The sequence below is a fragment of the Coccinella septempunctata genome, chromosome 5, assembly GCF_907165205.1.
Source record: "Coccinella septempunctata chromosome 5, icCocSept1.1, whole genome shotgun sequence".
Taxonomy (NCBI): domain Eukaryota; kingdom Metazoa; phylum Arthropoda; class Insecta; order Coleoptera; family Coccinellidae; genus Coccinella; species Coccinella septempunctata.
In genome coordinates, this window is record NC_058193.1 from 33,848,323 (window position 1) to 33,869,807 (window position 21,485).

Here is a 21,485-nt window from a genome sequence, read left to right on the forward strand (position 1 = left end):
CAGGCGCAGAAGAAGTCTTCTGCAGAAGCAGCATGAAGTAACGAAACCTTGGATTTTTCATTCTGATCAAAATGAAATCAAGACTATACATCAAGATGAAGTTTGACAGAAAAAAATGATTTTGGATCCATCTAACCAGCATTTGTTTAGTAAACTATATTTCATTCAAAGTCAATAATATTGAAAAATAATCCTATATCATCCAATGCACCTTTGACTGTAATATTGTTGAAGCAAACTAATTACAATTTCTCTAGTTATTCTTCATTCAGATATCATCTTATAAAAGTGTCAGTCTTTGGCTTGTGCATTCAATGGGCAATGAGTATATTGACGAGCTGCCAAAAGAGGTTGTAGCTCACAGCTTTCCGGTTGGTTTTCAAGTCTTCCAATTCGCTTCTTCACAATCCAGAACTTTCTACATCTTTCCTTTTCCTCAGTGGATAAGTATCCGAATTTTTATGGCCCTCTAAACTATTCCAAAATCCGTACAGGAAATATATTAAAAGACCTGAAACATCGATATTTCCGAAAAAATTAATCAAAAAATAGTATAGAAATTACCGATAGCCATCCAACATAAGTAATATATCCATGTTGAAGTTGGTAAAGTTGTCATTAAGTAGGTATTGATCATTATGCTCAAACCAGGGATCCATGGAACTAGTGGTACCTGGAAAAAGAAAAAAAATTATAATTCAATAGGTAAATAAACACCGGATGAAATATGATTATTTCGGCGTTGAGAAAACATGAGGAAGAACCTTTTGTTCGTTATTGAAATGGATACTCACCGTAAATGTTAATGTTTGAGAAGAAGTTGGTTGCAGTGATACTAACAACAAAATGAGAAACAAAGACACGGCAATAAAACCAAGTAGGGTAAATAGCCAGATTTCTCCTTTGTTCAATTCTTCCTCAAAAACTGCCAAGAGTCCCGATCCAAACAAACAGAGAAATCCTGGAAAACTCAGAGATCATATTTTTTGTTCAATCTCCCAACGATCAAAAGTATATGTATGTGCCTACTCACCGAAAGACATAATCATACTTGAAACGAATTTTGACGTGAGTTTCGTAGGAACATCAGACTGGGGAAAAATAATCTGCCTTAGGAAAACTTTATAAAGAGTTTCCTCTTTACTGTCTTTTGGTTTGACGGATTTTTCTTCGCTGTACCTGAAAAAATTATTATTGTTGTTGATTCATAATAATGAGAAAATAATAGTGCGAAAGGTATTTCTGATTTTCAATATTTCTGGAGTGAAACTGCAATGTTAATCATCAAAAATAGTTTTTATTCGATTGGCAAATACTCATTAATTTACTCAACTTACCTCAAAACCATAACACAAGCTGCTACCATGGAGTAAGCAAACAACGTTCCAATGGACATCATGCTGGACAATTTTTCCAAATCAAAGAGACACGCCAGAACACCTGGAAATAGTTAAAGACCGCCAATACTTTACACATTTTTTTATTATCAAATTCTTTTGAATATCATTATATACAACAAAAAAAAACTTTCTCTGAATTAATAAATTTTTTCAAGTTCAAGTCACCGAGAGATTCGCACTGTATAATCAATGTGATATATGGTTTTAAACATCCTGCCCACCTTTCAACATGATAATACAATACAATAGATGACATTATTCATTTCCAACACTGAAAGTTCATATCAAGACTTTTGTTGCGATATGACTATGAAGGAATGCTATTGTAGCTTCATTGAATGATGACATAATGCATGGTGATCTAGGGGATCCGAAAGTTATTTTCTGAATTCCTTCCATGAAAGTTTATATTTCGAAAACTTCGCAAACATAGACTTTCGTACGAAAATTTTCAGCTAGATTTTTTTCAATACTGGATTGACGGTGTGGATAATATCATAAATCAATCGATATTTTTTAGTAAAATCTTGTAAAAATCACATTTACCTGCAATTGTACCAGCAACCAAGGTTCCCATGAAAGGAGTGTGGAATTTTGGATGAACTTTCGATAAGAATCGAAAAATCAACCCATCAGAAGCCATGGCGTAAATTATCCTGGGCAAAGGGAACATGGCACCTAAAAGACTTCATAAAATACACTGAATTTTTCTAAAAATAACCGTAATACATATATAATTCACGAAGATTATAGAAATAAAAAAGTGGACCTTCTTCCCTGAAGAGAATATTTCGTAATATTTCAACGTAATGAACTCACTAACCTTGCAAATAATCCGCAAAGCGCCCCAATGCTGACTAAATACTTCAGAACAGGCCACCCCATTCTTTCATACACATAAATCAAAGGTGCATCACGGTCCTGAAAAAAATAATTTTCTCTCAAGATTTCCAAATTAATCGACAAGAACTTTGGTAAAAGACAAGGCCCACTCTTTCGGAGTTGCTGCCTCCTCAATTTCACTCCCCAATATCAGTGCCTACGAGATGTAGGTAACGATGATTGAATTGAATTTTCGTTTACCTGTTCGTAATAAGGAAGCATCAGTGTAATCATAGCAGAGGCACCGAAGTACGCCAAAAATACGATGATGAGAGAAACGACCACTCCAATTGGTATCGATTTCTGCGGATTTTTGGCTTCTTCGCCTGAAAAAGATAGAAGGAAAAGTTGAAAAAACATGTTACAAGTCCTTCTTGAAGTAATCTAAAGTGTTTATCATTTTTCACGTGGAAGTTTTTCAGTATTCTCTCAACGAATTAACACAGTTATGGTCAAAGATGATTGTATACCTGCTGTAGCGATGCAATCGAATCCAATGAAGGCAAAAAAGCATCTAGCAGCACCTTTGATTATTCCTTTAATGCCATAAGGGGCAAAACCACCGTCACCATATCCGCTTGGTATTTTCTCCTTCGGAATACTCCAGTAAGACGTGTCCGCTGTGAATTTTATGAATGTATTCAAAATCCCTGATGAATACTAGTCAAATCAAGTGTAAGGACTCACCTTTCCAAAATCCAGAAATTATAACAGTACATACCACAGTCAGATTGGTCAGTGTAAAGATGTTGTTGATGAAAGAGGATTCTTTGACTCCAAAAGCTATAGCGACTGGATAAAGAATAAAATTTATTCATTAGAGGAATAGTTATTAGCTTCGGTGAATTTTCAAAATTTACCAGAAAATAGTATAGCCAATGTGAGAGAAAACAGATCTGTAAAGTTTCCAAAGCCATCCGCATGTATTGGGACTGTGCTATTGAAAAAGTCCGACATCTTTTCATCCGTTAGCTTGTCCAAATAAGTGAATATTGCTTTGGTAACAGTTGCAGATCCTGAAAATCAATATCATGATCTACATCCTTTGGATATACGAAAAATTTGGGAACTCACCAATCAAATATTCTAAAATCAAATTCCAACCTATAATAAATGCACAAAATTCTCCAATACAAACATAGGTATAAATGTAAGCTGATCCAGCTTTTGGAACTCTTGCACCAAATTCAGCATAACATAGTCCTACAAAAAAGACCCAAATAAAAGAAAATTCCCATGCTTTTCAAGTACTCAGTATTTTGACCATACAAGAAAAAATAAGCTGCAAATACATTTTTTTCCAGTCTGGCTTAAATTAAATGGTGGTAAATCAACAATTTTGATATCTACCTGCTAAAACTGAGGCTACTGCGGCTATAAAGAATGAGATCACGATTGCTGGCCCAGCGGTGTTTCTAGCAACATCACCAGCCAACACGTATATACCAGCTCCGAGGGTACTTCCTATACCTAGTGCTACAAGATCTACCGTAGATAACACCTTGCTGAGTTTACTCTCCTCGTCATAGTCTACTATTTTTTTTCTGGTCAAGGCATGTTTGAAGCTGGACCAGTTTACTGGTTTAAGGTACATAGTCCTGTCGAAACCTGCGAGTTGAAGGAAAATTCGAATATAACCACTATATAGTGCGATAAGAATATCTAGTGCGATAAGAAAATTTCACACCAATTTTTATTATTTCACAGCTCCCTCCTACTCACACTTTCCCAACGTAGAATAAGAAAAATCGATTGAAACTATAGTTTCAATCGAGGTTGGAGAAATTATCTCAGATGTGTTCATATCAAAAAAGAAAATCTACGCTTTTCATACATCAGAAAGCAATTTAAAACGTTCTCTTGGTTCCCGATGGTTTATTAGTAAATAAGTTCCATGTTATATTGTAAGATTCTGTTTATGATTAATCTCTTTTATGATTGATTTTTTTTTTGATCAATCTCTTTTATGAATCCTTCATTTTCAAACAATTTTCGTTGTGAGGTTCTTGAAAGAAATGAATTTATTCAAGCGGAAGTATACTGTTAACAATTCTGCTATGAGATAACATCGATGAATCTTATTATATTTGTTCTGAATTTTTTTATATTTGTGAAGAATAATTTGAATGAGCCAGCAAAATCAGCATTTTAGAGGTTCGTTTAATGCTTCAGTTGAAGATGCCAAAATAACTATATTCACCTTGAAATTTTATATAGTGAAAAGTTTTGGATTCCTTCAAAATTCGAATGAAAATTTTCATTTTGTTCTCGTTTGAATATCGAAATTGAAGAGTCTATGTAATTATTCAAAAATGTTTTAATTGCACGAGAATTAAATATGCTTTTTAGCTATGTGTATCTGCAAATTCAAGTATGATGCAATATCAAATCACATTTCTGCATAGCTTTCATTCTACCCTCAACCATGATCTTATACATCATGAAATTCAAACCTACCTAGTTCCTCCAAAAACTCCATTTTTCCTGAGATTCAATATACCACAAAAACTCAAACTGACACGTTAAAAACTTCAACGAACTCTCACATAGCCACTATAATGGTAAGTTGTATCGATCCTATCTGGGCAATTGGATCAATATCAATAAAAGTCCAGTAGTACATCAATTATTGATCCAGATAAGATCGAATTTCTTCGCACTGACAATTGAAAGGTGAAGACTTTTGGATGGAGAGACAGCCAGTGTGTCTGCGACTTCTGAATCTTCCAATTAAAATGATAATTATGAAACGAAACACGTGCTATTTTCAGGTTCACGACTAACGCTACTAACCAACCGTATGCGGTTTCTGTTGTGCGATAGTTTGTTAGTCATAAGTACGATCACCTTTAATTCGACTGAGCACTAAAATACACATTCACCACAGTCTACAGAAAATCCAAACTGTGCATTCGCCATTATTTATTGATGGTAGTGGTTTTCATTCATGATATGCGCAAAAAAATTAACGCACATTATGGAAATCCTAAATTTATTCTACAACTGAAGGTGTTCTCAATGATAATTAGGCTCAATAGAAGGCTGAGAAGTTCAGAAAATCATCCAGCTACTCTTAATGACTTAAGAATCCAACTCGGAGAAATCTGGGAAGGATTAGATCAGAACATTTTAAGATCACTCATTTTGAGTATGAACCGTCGTTGCCGAGCTGTAATTAACGCAAGGGGTGGAAATACCAAGTATTAAATCACTTATCAGCATTTCAGTATTTTGAAAATTGTTCATTTCTCTTCTTTCACATAAGATTAGGTGAAATCCTGAATTTTTCTTCCATTTAATGTGTCTTGTTTCGTTCAAAACATTCCCGAGAAAACATAAAAAATAAGTTATTAAGTCAATGTAGAGTTATTAACTTTCATTAAAATTGCGATTTTCAGAATGCGTGCGTTAATTTTTTTGCGCAGTGTATGTCCTACCGAAAATGTTTTCTTAAATGTGATTCTTTATAGTTCGTTCGAGTTTAGATGTCCTAAAAGCATATTTCATAAACCAGGACTTTCAAACGGCCTCATACATATCTCAAATATAATCTTAATCCGGCCCTGCTCATGACCAATGAATGCAGAATATAGAGATGGCTTTATACTGGATGAATAAACCATTTTTTTGATATTACTCAGGTGAATATGGGGAAAATCATCTACCTCTGCCTGAAATCATGTTGAGTTATTTTTTCATTCTGGATCTTACCACCAACGAACACAAAATACAAAACTAACTACAAGAGAAAAACTGGAACTGTTATAGAATGAAGGGTCAAGTAACTTTATTTCTTATTCTTATCATGGAATATAATGGAGTATAAATTTCAGAAGTTATCAAGCTGAGTAATCATTGAAGTGAAAACTGGTTCATATCTAAAGTTCTCTATACAAACTCACCAATTGAGTTATTCCTAAAATATTGAAAGGGTACAAAAAAATACACAATTGGGAGAAACTGGAATAAAGTTTTGATACTGTTTTCACTTCAACTGAGGAAGTATTAAATGTGTTAAGTGAATTAACACAATTCTTGTGAAAAATAAATATTGCTTCTAATTATTATGAGGCGCAATATTGTTAACAGGGGTAGTCTTGTGTTGTTGAGCAGTGTCAGAAAAGTTTTGGGGATCTTAACAAGGACAAGCAAAAGAATTTGAGTATGTAAAAGTTGTAAAAGGTGGTTCAACATTTGTGTACCGCAGGTATTATTACGTGAAGTATGTCATCCAGTCTCTAGATTTCATTTTAAGTTCGAATTATCCTGTATAATGAACACATAACACATGTCCCATTAGTTGTTCATAAAAGCACCTGACTGGAAAGCAGCCCTAAGTTTAGGAAGTTTGTTATTTTAGGGATAGAAAAAAAATGAATTTCCTTACCAACAAATGTAAAATCAGCAGCGCAGTTTATCACGTTTTACTTCAGAACCTGTCGATTACGCGGATTATGATGTACTTAATAGCTGGGAATTTTGTTGTTGTTTGATCTCTACTTATCCTTTGATAATTATCTAATGTATTCAGCTACTCACCTTAATAGAAAACCAACAACCACAAATCTGGCAGAAAAAAGCAAAAGGATGACAAAACATCCCGAACAATTGTTTCCCAACAGCTCACAGTTTGGAGTATCTATAAAGATAGCGAGATAAGCATAATCCGTTCTAATTCTGAAATCAATTTTAAGAAGAGAATATGAACATTGTCTCGATGATTCCGATATTTCATAGTTACTCAGTTCTATAAAATTGTTCATGGTATTTGAACTTAGGTAATTATTCTTTTTATGGAAAAAGTGCAATAGGAGTAGGTATATTTTTCGTCTTTATGGAATCATTGTTCAGATGAAATTGAGAGATGCCTATTTTCTAGAACGTGTAATTCATTAATTTACTGTAACTCAATAGCCTCTAATTTTCACCTGTTTATGTCGATTTGAGTGTATTGAAAAATAATACTCACTTCTGTGAAGTTCTTACCTCTTTCACTCTTTTCCTAATTCTCCCACCCCATTTCTACTACCAAAATAAAATATATGATAAGATTTTTTGTATTTTATATTCAAAAAATATATCAATCAATAAATTAAAGTGTTATCGTTTAAAAGTATCACAATATTGCGGAATTCAGTAGAGTTACTCGAACATCATTTCAAATGACGCTTTACTCAGAGCTTTGAGGTGATTCTGTTGTCAACATCATTATTTGAGTGTTGTCCGTTTGTTCTGTTTGAATTTATCCTAGAAATTTCGTCTTCTTTCAACTGCAAGAGGCCCTCTTTGCTGTGGTTGATTCCATAGAAGAAATATATAAGAAATCCTGAAATTTGCGAAAATATTAGATGATATCAACCACATTTGACTCTCAAAACTCACCAATGGCTAGCCAGACAGTAAATCTGACCCAAGTCTGCCAATCTAGTTGTAGCATCAAGTATAAGTTGCATATTATACATAAGCATGGAATGAAAGGAACCCATGGAACCTAAAATAAATTTTTATGAATATTTTTCTCAGTTTGTCTTTTTTTCAATAATTGTCTTTTAATACATTTTATATTTTATTATAGCGTTGAATCTTCAAAGAAATTATGATTTTCGTGCTAATTGGAATGATAAAATGGAATAATAATAAAATGAGAATACTCACTTTGAATGAAAGTTCAATATCATCGACTGGTTGACGTGCAATAATGTATACATTGACTAGCAAGGACACGGATATCAAGATGAAAGATATGAATATCAACGGTTCAGAGGGCTTGATTTTTTCACTTGCGCACGCCAGAATAGCGCAGAAAAAAATAGTAAGGAGGCCTGAAAAAAAAATTCATTTATACTTCTGCAAAAAAAATTCGGCCCTGATAAAAAAATATAGCCATTTTAAGTTTTCATAATGAGCTGTGCCACCCCTGGAGGAACAAAATTACCTTCAGAATAACTAGCGGAAGCTGTGACACTACACATCTGTGGATATTTTAAACAGAGTTGTATTCAGCCAAAGTACCCAATTTTTAAAATTTTCACCAAAATGATTATTCTACCACTACCACTATTTTAGGGTGGTACAACCTGAAGATGCTCCTGTGATAGCGAAACACGTGTAGTGGTTAAATACCTCATGCTAGGGGAAATCGTATAATCCAGTTCTTCACCTTCTCAAAATTAGTTAGAGTAATAATTGAATGTACTTACTGAATAAGGCTATTGCCCATTTAGTCAACAGGGCAGTTGTTAAATTCGCTTGTTTATTGTTGTTTAAATTGAAAGCTAATTTGAACAACGAAAGTAGCCCTATGTCTTTTTCGCCCAATTCCAAATTATGGAGGTATTTCTTATTGGCGTCACAAGGTTCATACCTACAACAGAATACAGATTACTTTCAACATATCTAACGCAAAATGAAAATCATTCTGATGAACTAATCTTCAAGCAGGAATAGAAAATATTTACGAGCATCTCACCTGAGTATCAAAACACAAATTGCTACAATTCCATAAGCCATAAGGGTACCAATGGACATCATGTCTATCAGCTGTTCCAAATTGAAAATAGCAGCCATAAAACCTGAAAAGGAAGTACATAATTGACGTAAATAAGTCACCTAGGTTTCCATGAGCTGAGAAACACCAACCTGCTAGAAATCCAGAGATTATTGTCGCTAGCAAGGGGGTCTTAAACCTTGGATGAACCTTAGCCAGTGCCTTGAAGATAACTCCATCATCCCCCATAGCGTACAGTACTCTTGGTAAGGGAAACATGGCGCCCAGAAGGCTAGTGCTCAAAGCGCACAATGCTCCAATAGTAACCAACCACTTCAAAACAGGCCAGTTTAGGTGTTCGAAGAGAATTGGTAAAGGGGCTTCCTTGTCCTGAAATAAAGATTCCAAATAATGAAACCATCACGACTAATATTATCTAGTCCTCTCCCATCACAAGTTGTAAACCGCGACCCACTGCACTATGTTTGCTATGACCCAATGTTAATATGATCTAAGAATGTCTTACTTGATCGTAGTATGGCCAGGCTAAGGTAATCACAGTGGAAATTCCAAAATAAGCGAAAAATATGATGAGTAGTGATATAACAATGGCCAGGGGGATATCTCGCTGTGGGTTTTTCGCTTCTTCGCCGGTGGTTGCAATGGCGTCAAAACCAACGAAGCCATAGAAGCATTTAGCAGCTCCTGCCATAATGCCAGCGAAGCCGTGTGGGGAATATCCACCATCTCCTGCCCAGGTAACGTTTTTTGGGATGTCATCCTTCGAAATTCTCCAATTTGCAGTGTCAGCTGGAAGAGGAAGAGATAACTTTGCCTCCTTAACTTAGTCGTTGATATTTTGGCTTACCTTTCATGCCTGCGCCAACTAGAACTATGGCGATTGTGGCCAAATTAAGAACTGTGAAGGCGTTATTGAAACTGGTGGACTCTTTCACGCCAGCAGAAAGCAAAGCTGTAAAAAACACATGGGATAACATGATTAAACATTCATCGTCGCTTTTTTCACGAAAAAGAACTGCAAACTTCGTTATTTCGAACTTTTTTCACTTCTCTTTTCCCCGTCTGAGTATTTCCCTATCCCTATTCCTGATACTTGGCTTATGATATACAGAGTGGTCTAAAATTCTTCGTCTTGCAAAAGGTTGATTTTCTCAAATGGACCACCATTCTGATATCTTCAGAAAAAATCAATCATAAACCATAAATTATTATCTCTTTTTGCAAGCTATCAATTATCATTGCTGTATTTTTTGAATATAAACTTTCCGAAAGTGAAGGTTAAAAGTTATTGAGTTTGACTAAATAAAAAACTTTTGAAGTGAATCACATACACTGCGCAAAAAAATTAACGCACATTCTGAAAATCTCAATTTTAATGAAAGTCAACTCTACATCGACTTTATCACTTATTTTTTATGTTCTCTCGGGAAGGTTTTGAACGAAACAAGACACATTAAATGGAAGAAAAATTCAGGATTTCACCGAAAGAAGAGAAATGAACAATTTTCAAACTACTGAAATGCTGATAAGTGATTTAATACTTGGTATTTCCACCCCTTGCGTTAACTACAGCTCGGCAACGACGGTTCATACTCAAAATGAGTTATCTTAAAATGTTCTGATCTAATCCTTCCCAGATTTCTCTGAGTTGGATTCCTAAGTCATTAAGAGTAGCTGGATTATTTTCAGAACTTCTCAGCCTTCTATTGAGGTTGTCCCAAACCTGCTCAATCGGATTGAGATCTGGACTTCTTGCTGGCCATTCCATTCGAGAGACTTCAACTTCTTCAAGGTACTCCTGAACGATGCGCGCACGATGGGGTCTGGCATTATCGTCCATAAAAATGAAATTTTCACCAATGTATGGGGCAAATGGCACTACATGCTCTTCAAGAATGTTCCTTATATACTTATCAGCATTCATAGCTCCATTATCAACGACCACTAGGTCTGTGCGAGCAGTCAAAGATATTCCACCCCATACCATATACCATAATCGATCCTCCCCCGAAACCAGTAGTATTCAGGCAAAATCTAGACTCATCTGTGAAGAGAACTCTTTCCCAATCGGCCTCTTCCCAATGGATATGCTCTCTCGCAAAATCCAAACGCGCCCTTCGATGGGCTGGGGCTGGGCCTCTTGCCGCGACACGAGGCCTTAAATCATATTCTCTGAGGCGATTTCTTATTGTCTGAGTGCTAATTTGCACCTCATGAGTTTGCTCAAGCTGAATTTGAAGGAAGCGAGCGGTTGCAAACCGTTGTCTCAACGAAGAAACTCTCAAGTAACGTTCTTGAATGGCAGTTGTTACCCGTGGTCTACCCTGTCCTGGTCTTCGGACATTCATACCTGTCTCCCTGAATCGCTTCAACATTCTGGACACACTTGTATGGGAAACTCCAAACCTTTCTGCAATTCTTGTGTATGTCCACCCTTCTTCTCGCAAAACTACCGCTTGGGCACATTCCTCTTGGGTCAAATTGCGTGTTTCGCGTTGCATAGCGATCGAGTGTAGAAAATCAAACGAAAGAAAAACTATTAATCACTAGAATTGATCGAGAACTGATTTTAGAATGGAGTCAATACATTCAAAATCTGATAATATCATCTTTTTTCATTCCTGCTGGGAGAAAACATCTGTATTGAAGAAAACCGTTGAAAGTGGATAACATATGCATGCATAATTCTGATAAAAATAATTATCATTGAGAACACCTTCAGTTGTAGAATAAATTTGAGATTTCCATAATGTGCGTTAATTTTTTTGCGCAGTGTATTTCAGAGCTTATAATTATTAATAATAAAATGATAATTAAACTGAAAAAACATGATTTTCAGCAGGATGAGGAGTGTTTCGGTATAATAGTAGCATCTTCAGGTTGGCGAAGGTAAACTGAAATATTTGGTACCTAACAAAAAGATTTATAAACAAGCAATTAACTCTAATACGACAATAATATGAAAAATGCATGGTAGGTAGCTACTCCAACACATCTTCTTTTACATAAACAACGAACTGATGTCTCTAGGTCGATGACCATAAAAGCGCAAATGTCTCATGTTGAAAATACCGGTTTTATTGGAAAAGTTGTGAAATGGCAACGATCATTAAGACACAAATACGGTAAGTATCACTCACCTGTCAGGATTAGCACGAGGGCAAAAGAAACGAAGTCAGGATAAGAAGATAAAAACGAAATATTGATTGGTAACCAATCAGTCAATGTGTTGCTTATTTTGTGATCTACCAAAGTATCCAAATAATTCGTGAATCCCCTTGCAACACTCGCTGTACCTACAAAAAAAGCAAAGATAGAAAATACGTCGAAGCCTTTGGGCTTATAAACAGTATAGATGTGATGAAAAAAATACTGCAAATTTCCAACAATTTTCAATGAGGTTTATAGCTGAACATGCAGTCGAATCATATCGAGTTTCTCTACAGAGTGAGTGAAAACTGACGCACGAAAATTCATATTTATCCGTATTCACAATTTTATATCTGGTCAATTTTCATTTTAAGCATTGTGTCGCTTGGTTTTAAAATTTTGCACCAACTCCATCGAAATAACAACAGTTGTTTTCGACGTGTAAACTAAAAAGTTAATAGAAGTCCTTAGTAGCATTATTATAGGGAGAAACGAATAATGAAATAGTTTAACAAGGGTCACCATCTGTTAAAAAGGGTGCGAATTTTACACAAAGGTTTATTATCTGTCATAAACCTGCATTGTTGAAGATTTATGTTTATAATGCTAATGTTCTAACAGCTTCTTAAACCATGTCTCAGATAGGAAGGAAAAACATAGCGTTAGTGTGAAATGCCGCTCCAAATATCAAGGGCTTCTGGGTCAGTGGTGATCTTAAAAATGCTGCTTCTAAACAACTCCACAAAATTTGCCCGAAACAAGTTGTTTGTTCAAGGACTACGAGTTAACTTCTGCAAAGATCAATAGACAGGTAGGAGACCGTAAAAACAAAGTTTAACGAACTCCATCACATCAAATAATCCATTTGCAAGTTTGCCATGACTTAGTTATACCAGTCAAAAATAAGTGTTCACCAGCCAGGTGCAGAATTCAATAATTCCTTATATAGAGGTGCTCGAAAAACACAACAGAAATTGGTATACAGGTTTTTCGCTGAAGATGATGCAAAAATGCAGGAGATGAAACCATGTCCTTGAGCATTTTTGACACATCTTCAGTAATAAATAATCTGAATTGTTTTCTCGTGTCACTTAATAATTTTTATATTCTATGAAACAATAAGTTGTTTTCTCTTGCAATTTGAAATAAAAAATCACTAAATCTCACGTTTTCCTTGACGAATCTCTTGAAAAATTACAGCGATTCGATTCAATTGAATTCTAATTTTTTCCTGGCATGCACAACTTACCGAATACTTTATTTATTTTCCGTACGTGCAAATTACTGGTCCTCAAGGTTCTCTTAGTGTCGTTAAATAGTGAAGCAATGTGACTATTCGCTTCCTGTACATTAATTTTAACTACCTAGCTAGAACATGATCATTGAATCTTATATAAAAGAATAGCTTTCATAAATAGGAAAGACATAAACGCTTGAAAATTTTCTCTACTACGGAGTATACAGGGTGTCCCAACTAAGTATCCTCTCCCAAAATTGATTTTTCCGATTATTCTTCTTAGATTTCAAGTTTTGATGGAGTCGTATGTGTAAAATGGAAGAAATAAAGATTGCAAAAATCTTTAAATGTCGTAGTGCATGCGTGCAACAAATATATGAGGGAAACATTCACGGTTTACTCACCAATTACATATTCCAGTATGAGATTCCATCCAATAACGTATGCAATAAATTCCCCCACACTTACATAACTATAAACGTAAGCTGAACCGGCTTTGGGTACTCTACATGCAAATTCTGCATAGCATAAACCTGAAAAAAAATACTAGAAGTTATCCAAACCTTGATTGAAGAAAATCAGTCGTCAATGAGATGAGATTCCAGTGACATTTTTGCTATAAAGGAAACATCACCTATTTGCATTTTGTGCCAACGAACATAGGTGCATGAAATAATCGACAGATAAGTACTTAATTTGGATTTGGAATCTGTAAACCATATGAATTATGCCCATAATATGCGAGCAGAAATCTGTATGTGAGCTGAAATTCAAAAATATATTTCTATATTTTTGGAAATATTGGGAAAAAATCCGGAAGATAAGCAGCGTTTGACGAGTTCACTACCTGGATGACGACCGCTCTAATTGTGAATATCCTTGTTCTCTCCTATATTTTTTTTATCCCTGATTGTTTCAATTGATTCAAAAGATTGCAGCATGAAACGAAAAGAAATCATAAAACGAAACATCACTAATGTTCATTTCGCAGCTACGTACATAAATTATACCTGGTTGATTCACTTCATCCTTATGGGGAATGGAGTCTTTATCCTTATCATTTACCAGTTGGAAAAGTTCAGTTGTTCAAGTTTAATTCCACATTCTTGAATTATAAAAAGATCATTTTTAACCCACCCGTATGTAGCGAATAACATAAATTCAGAATTCTTATGTCTCATGAATAGTGAATGCTCAAGTATCCTTGGTGAAAAATTTTTATAATAATTCCACATATGTTATGTGGAACGCAAGCATGAACTTGAAGAAGGAATGAGTTTGAACTAGAAATATTTAATATTATCTTTATTGGTCTCACATAGTTTTCGTAGAAAAATTCAAATTTCAAGTCAATAGGAATAATATTGCTGTTGTTTATTTATATACAGGGTATACATGAATATTTGAGGGTTGTTCAAAAAAAATTGTGTGAAAGACCCACACATTCGAGAGAAATCTTACCTGCCACAGCTGAAGCAAACGCTGCTATCAAGAAAGAAATGGCTACAGCAGGACCGGCTACATCTTTGGCAATGGATCCTGCAAGAACATAAACCCCCAAACCTAAGGTGGCCCCAACCCCTAAGGCTGTAAGATCAACAAGGCTCAACACTCTGGCAAGCTCACTTTCAGCTCCATCAATGTTCCTCTTCTTCCTTGATAGAGCAGCCAGAAGATTTCTGGCCATCTGAAATGAAGTAAGACATATTATTTCGCCATATAAATAAGAATAAATTAAAGCCTCGTCTAAGGGTAGATTATTGTAGGGTTTCAAGTAGAAAAACCTATAATTCACAGAAACCAATTAGAGTTGAATCATATTTAGTCGGCAAATCCAAAACAGATTTTAGAGATTCTTGGCAAACGTAGTCAACAAACAAAATTGCACATTAATTTTTCCTGTAGTACCTATACTGTTTGTTTTTCGCATTGGATCTGAGCTTGGGAATTCTCACGAAAAGAATTGAATAATTCTGTATAATAATTCGATGATTTGTGTGGGATATAAAGACATTGGATGAGGTCTACCAAACCACAGTCAATTTTATCCTAATCGCCTTGACATCGATTAAAACGGATTACCTTGTTGGGATTTTGGTGTTTATTTGTAGCACAATATGCATACGAATGAGGCATTCATTGACATTTCATCCCATGGACTCTGTTATATGATGATAATGAGGATTTTATGCACTCCGCGTCAAAACCAAGCTCTACAATTAAAATGCAAATTTAATTTAGTCATGAATTTCACTTTGTATACAAAACTGATTCAGATCCATTGATATAAAATCAACGAATGTTGAAATTAGCAAACCACTATCATCACTCAAAGAAAGAATGGATGCTGACTATTTTATGAGCCGAAGAATTCAATCCTCTGGTTCCCATATGCGAAAAAACCTCATCGAGTAGACTTTGCAATTTTGAAAGTTGACTTCTATATTTAATTTTTTTGTTGATATATTATGATATTCTATAGGTAACAATGAATTATAAGATTCATATATTTCAATGTTTATTCCCGGTTAAATGGCTGAAAATGATTAAAAGGCAAATATATAGCATCAAAAATTCCAAGGTTAAAATTTAATTATACTGTCAGAGCAAATACTTTCCTATAATATGATTGATTATTATATACTCATTTTAATATTGAAATATTCAATGAACCATTTATGCAAATGGATAACTTGCTCGCATTGTTAAGGATATGGTAATTCAGTTTAGCATTTCATATAATTTACTCCGTTAAAAGCTTTCAAGTCCTGGTTACTGAAACTATTGCAGAATTTACTGGTACCATTGGTACCTATCAATGCAACTGAACCCAATATTCGGTTACCTACCTAGTTTTGATACGATCAGATTTAAAAAAAAATCCAAGTATCATGTGAATTATTGTTTAATGATATTTATGTCTATTATTTTTGTTCAATAGAGATTCATCTCAAGGCAGGAATTCCCTGGTTACTGCAATCATGCTTCTTTTCGAGTATAATTAAAAAAATTATCGAATCATGAATGAATGAGTTTGCTGCGTGATAGACATTCATATCTGTCGATCAACTCTTGAACCTTCACCTGATTTTGGTTTGATTTCTACGCAACTTGCAGAAATATTCTAGATAAAACAATAGGCTAGCTAATCATCCACGTATATCTGGAGTACCATATATCATCATTGGGGAATTCATATAATTGTAATTGTTTGATAATCTTCAATGAAATCTCTGTTCGAAATGACCAAAACTTCTCATTCATCTTGAATAATCGTTTTAAAAACCTATTGATATGTATGATTTTACAAGCCTTCATACACGACTAGCTTTTCGAGCAACTCGCTGAAAAACTTCGAAATTTCACTGCACTATCACCAGAAGAAGTACACTAATTAGCGCAGAAAATAACCAAAGTTTATTCAAGTTGAAAGCAAACTGATAATGGTACTACTAAACAAACAGAGAAATATTTACTCATCTAATATATTTCGACGAATATAAGAATGAATAAATCCCGCAGGGATTATAATTGATCATATTTGAAAACTAGACAAAACTTGTCGATTGTATCTTGGGGATCATTAAATCCAAAAAAAAATTCCAGAGATGAATAAATCCACTTTGTGTAGAAATTTCTTTCAGTTACGAACAGGTTGAAGAATTATTATTATACACCTACTCGTATAGTTGGTATGGATCATTAGCATCGGACAATTTCAATCCAACTTGCAACATAAAAAACTTAATTCCAATCAATCGGAATACAGGTTTCTCAGTCTACTTCTTAAAGTAGAATTAATGATGAAATTGGAAATATTTCCCTACCTTAAACAATGCATTTATTCGCGAAACACTTCTGTCGTTAGTGCTATAAAAGTATTTTGAAAATTGGTGTGAAACGATGAAGGTCAAATTGGAATTAAGTAAATTTTTCCGGCACAAAAAAATCCTGAAAATTTCAATGTTATCGAATTGTAGGTACTGAAATGAATATGGGTTCATAATCTAAACTGAAGCAAATATTGAAAAATGGTAATTTTTGTAGAACTCCACATCGAGATGAGTTCATTTTGGTATACTCAATTTAGGGGTTTCAATTTCATACGAATAATGAGTTAGGTACTACCTTACTGACTGAAGAATTTAACTAATACTTTCTTCGGTTTCTTAAAACTTAAAACAAGTATGATTATTGATTATAAAGGGTTCAAATGGAAATTAATATGACTACAGTCCAGTAAAGAATATCAAGGAGTAACATGGACAATGGACAAACCAATTGTCCTTCAATATCGTCGGATTTAACACATTTGGATTATTAACAATCTGGTACCTATCAACTCAGTTTTAAGGGAATCTAGAAAGCATCGATTTTGCACTACACCTACGGAATGGATTGATAGTGTTTAATTTTATAGTTTTAACAAACCTAAACTACCAGTAGTTGATCACTCCTACGACCACAAAACACTAGAAGGTGGAGCGGTTTGACCGTGAAACAAAACACTCGACGGTTTCACCAGAGTACATAAATTTTTTTAGCATTCATTAGTAGTCAATATTATCGCTCTGATATCTACCTGACCAGAAACCACCTACGTAAAGGGCAGAGTTTGAGAATTTATCTCCAGATATGATTTTATCATCTCAGATATCGAGAAGCTATCTAGATCATTAATTTTCGAAAATGTATTAAATCTCGAGTTTTCAATATACACCTATTTCATCTACTGAAGTATTAATGATTGTCCATACAAATAACTCCACTTGTCTCATTTCTTGGTTTGTTATTTCCAATTAAAAAAAACTCTCTGGAATTTTCAAAGATTCAGTTGGAAGAGTAGTTATATTAAATATATTTATACATACGAATTGTATAATGAAATACAAAAGTTATCTTCGTGGATTTTCAACATTTTTATCATATCGCCTATTCGAATTAAAACGTTTTTGACGCAGATTGACGCTGCCATACTGTAAAAATTTTTCACATTCCAGGCATTCGATTCTCCGAGTTTCCACATTCGTAAAAATGGCATTCTAGGAAAAAAAATTGAATTTATTGACTCATCAAACACTGATACATTTTATCTATTTACTTAGTGAGTTCCTTAAGTACGGTACAAATTAATTCCATTCTTTTTTCTAGACAGCGTCATTCCTGAAACAATTCCGGTATAATAAAAAATAATTTCTCCTAATCCCATCCATTGACGTTCAAAGACTTTTAAACTGGAATAAACCATATGAATTCATTATGATTTCCATGAAATGATTGAGATTTACGTCGTCTTTCTGTGCATGCATGCATCAATTCGATTTGTGAATATAAAATTCAAATTTTCTGATCTTTTCCGATGAAAAATGAAGCTTTAGTTCCTCACCAAGAATTTTCAGTGAATGAGTTTTATACTCCGAATGAATTCATTGAAAACGCCAAATATTATAACAGGAATTGAATCTCTAAATTTCATAAGTAGATTCTGGGAATTCTCAAGTTTTTCTTCCGGTGAAACTACAGTTTTCATTATCTTTTTCATTGTAACATAATGTGGTATGTAATTCATTATCTGGAGTGTTATCGCTACTTGATGAAATGTTTTTCGTGTCTTCCATGATTTCAGTTGGTGCATTGATTGTTTTATGTTCGAAACTAGAATTCTCTATTCTTCCGATCAATTTCATCAAAATCGGCAACAATAAACTTTTAGGATTATGTACATCTATAATTTCAGCATAAATTATCCTCCTATATACAAGGTGTAAATGAATAGTTTTGCGAAAATCTGTTTATAATAATCAATGCAATATGATGATCATCATGACATTGAAAATATAATCATCAATTATCTGTTATGCCTTCGAATATGCTGACTTAATTAAAGCGATGTATACCTAAATGAGGATATTCAGTTTGAAGATAAAAAATTCAGTTGATTTCTTCTTTGTCGTAGACTGTGAAGAAGTGACAACTTTCACTTCCATCTTCCGCAAACAGGAAATGGAGCTTCACATTTATGTGCGTACATTTGTTTGAAACTGTCAACTGAATGACCCATAATTCTTTTATGATCTGCTTGTTTGAGAGTAATATGACATCAAACAATATAATCAGGTACAATGATATTGAAAATGCAATATATCACTTTCAATATGGCGGAGAAAATTATGAATTATGATTTTCAAAACCACATATTTCCTCTGAGTTCTCGAAACTTAACCCAATTCAGATAACTCAAGATGTTTTCATTATCTGCCCTTAACTAATAACTTTTCTTTAAAATTTTGTTTTTATCGCTTTCCTAATTTCCCTAATGAATTATAGATTTTTATTTCTCAATTCTCAATCGCATTTTTCCATGCCAATCTATATGCTTCAAATCTGCTTAAGAGGAGAAAAATAGTAGATATTCCATAAGTTTCAATCTGTTTTAAAAACGTGTTTCATTAACTTTTTTGAAATTTTTTATTATTTATTTTCTACAGAAAATAGTCAGAGAAGCTCACGAAGTTAAGAGAACCAGATGACAACATGTTAATAAGATATTTACGCTGTCTCAAACTTGAAGAATTGCGATATTAATAAATAACAGCTCTCATCTGGTTCACGAAGTCAAGATCACAAATCATGTAGAAATGAAAACCCGGTTTACTATTTATGGACCAGAAATTGTATAATGTTTTGAAACTCAGTGTTACCTAATGAATTTCAGGCGTTCATAATTATACTTAGGTATACTGTTGGAGGGATTGAATATGGCACTGAAATCAAGAACATTCACTGGACTAGATCGATGTATCCTCATATGAAAAACATGTTTCCGAAACGTAAAAAAAATCAATTTTGGCCCAGTAAATCACAAACTTATTATTTTTCCACGTGCTGTGCGAAAGTTAAACTAACAACTTTAAGTTATACCTTATTTAATTAAAATCTCAAATGGGATATGTATTCTACAGAAAGCAAAAATTGAAATTCATGAATAAAATTGAAATTCAACCATAAGTACATCAAAGTGCACTAAAACTAATTAATTTGAATCAAGTTCTTAGATATTTCTTCAAATATCTTGCGTTTCATGAAAAAATTGCAGAGACAAGAAAATTTTTCAATTGAGAGGACATTTTAACTAATTTTGAAGGAATTTAAATACGCGGTGAATGTTAAGTAGTTCCAAAGACATTGTGGCCCAGTAAAAACTGTCTTAACGGATTCCATTGCCAAAATAGGTACCACTATGAGATTGCGCATATTATAAAACTGCTTTGTACCAAAATAAGACAACTTTTTAGTCGAAATTCTGGGAGCAGTGCAGTAACTTCCAAAGAAAGAGCCTCCTAGTAAAAATCTAAAAAAGGGGTCTCCTTATATTGTGTCAAGAATGTGTTAGCAAATTCTGTTGCAATAATTTCGGGATTTTACTTCATCTTACCTTAATCATATATTGATATATGAGATTGAGATATTTTGTACATTATTCTGATTAATGTAGATTTTACTGACTGAAATGGAGGGTGAATTCCCAAATTTTCGGGTACATACTAGAATTTTGTAGAGGAGATGCTATTTATCTCATAAGAAATAATCTTTCGTGTGATGTTTGATGAAGGTAAAGATTCGTTCAGCATCTATACGTGAAATATGTATCTTCTTGAAGAAAAAAATTATGAAAACACTATAAAACTTTCCCTTAAATTTCACAGACGTAAACAAACTCACCGTCAAAATTCTCGCGCTCGTGGAATCACATAAAGAGAGAGATCTCCAATTTATAACCAAACCACGTGCGAACTCGTCAAATTTCGGTCGTATAATAAAATTTCACTCCGCGCTATCCTGATATGCTAAATACGAGACCAGTTCAGAAGTTGAACAGTATATGACAGTTGTTATTAATCCAAATGTTGCTATTTCGTCCAATAATTGGAAGGAAGGAGATGTAGAGCCGCGACCCCACTACCGTCTGATCCGGTAAATAAATATTAAGAGATATTCGACCTGTCGAGGTGTAGAGCACCTGAAAAAGATAAAAATTTGCATTCACCGGACACGTGAGATGTGGCGAATCTCCACTAGTAACCGTGGGAAATTTTATTAGCGTATCCAGATCGGAGAGAATTTTTTCTCGTGATGTGGCACTCAATGTCCCAGTGATAATTATCTGCGGAGTTGATTTTGTGCTTGAAGGATCTGGGGAAGGTTACTCAAACCATAAAATTCCTAGAGAACGTTTCAATGAACCAAGAAAAACGCGACATTTTCATTTGAGATAGACGTTTTACAACAAGGATCCTTAAAAACATTC

General features: G+C 34.1%; 2 protein-coding genes across 5 annotated transcripts; both read right to left on the reverse strand.

The window, feature by feature from the left end:
* Positions 1 to 140: 140 nt before the first annotated feature.
* On the reverse strand, positions 141 to 6,953 carry LOC123313801 (cationic amino acid transporter 2-like). 3 transcript variants are annotated; one of them, XM_044898826.1, is made up of 14 exons: positions 6,822 to 6,953; positions 3,633 to 3,890; positions 3,357 to 3,485; positions 3,143 to 3,298; positions 2,970 to 3,074; positions 2,753 to 2,902; positions 2,484 to 2,608; positions 2,224 to 2,321; positions 1,947 to 2,086; positions 1,338 to 1,440; positions 1,034 to 1,179; positions 795 to 961; positions 565 to 673; positions 141 to 511 (listed from the first exon to the last, which is right to left on the reverse strand). In XM_044898826.1, the coding sequence occupies exons 2-14, from the start codon at positions 3,874 to 3,876 to the stop codon at positions 402 to 404; spliced, it is 1,782 nt and encodes a 593-aa protein (XP_044754761.1). In that variant the 5' UTR covers positions 3,877 to 3,890; positions 6,822 to 6,953; the 3' UTR covers positions 141 to 401. The 3 variants fall into 3 exon arrangements, with proteins under 3 accessions (XP_044754761.1, XP_044754762.1, XP_044754760.1); XM_044898827.1 differs by lacking the exon at positions 6,822 to 6,953 and adding an exon at positions 6,670 to 6,800; XM_044898825.1 differs by lacking the exon at positions 6,822 to 6,953 and adding an exon at positions 4,740 to 5,148.
* Positions 6,954 to 7,328: 375 nt separating this feature from the next.
* LOC123313772 (cationic amino acid transporter 3-like) lies at positions 7,329 to 21,135 on the reverse strand. Of its 2 annotated transcripts, none has more exons than XM_044898779.1 (12): positions 20,900 to 21,135; positions 14,639 to 14,864; positions 13,582 to 13,710; positions 11,931 to 12,086; positions 9,638 to 9,742; positions 9,296 to 9,579; positions 8,922 to 9,159; positions 8,752 to 8,854; positions 8,483 to 8,646; positions 7,938 to 8,104; positions 7,665 to 7,773; positions 7,329 to 7,608 (listed from the first exon to the last, which is right to left on the reverse strand). In XM_044898779.1, exons 2-12 carry the CDS (start codon positions 14,862 to 14,864, stop codon positions 7,457 to 7,459), a joined length of 1,833 nt encoding a protein of 610 aa, XP_044754714.1. In that variant the 5' UTR covers positions 20,900 to 21,135; the 3' UTR covers positions 7,329 to 7,456. The 2 variants fall into 2 exon arrangements, with proteins under 2 accessions (XP_044754714.1, XP_044754713.1); XM_044898778.1 differs by lacking the exon at positions 20,900 to 21,135 and adding an exon at positions 17,609 to 17,766.
* Between the last annotated feature and the right edge of the window lie 350 nt (positions 21,136 to 21,485).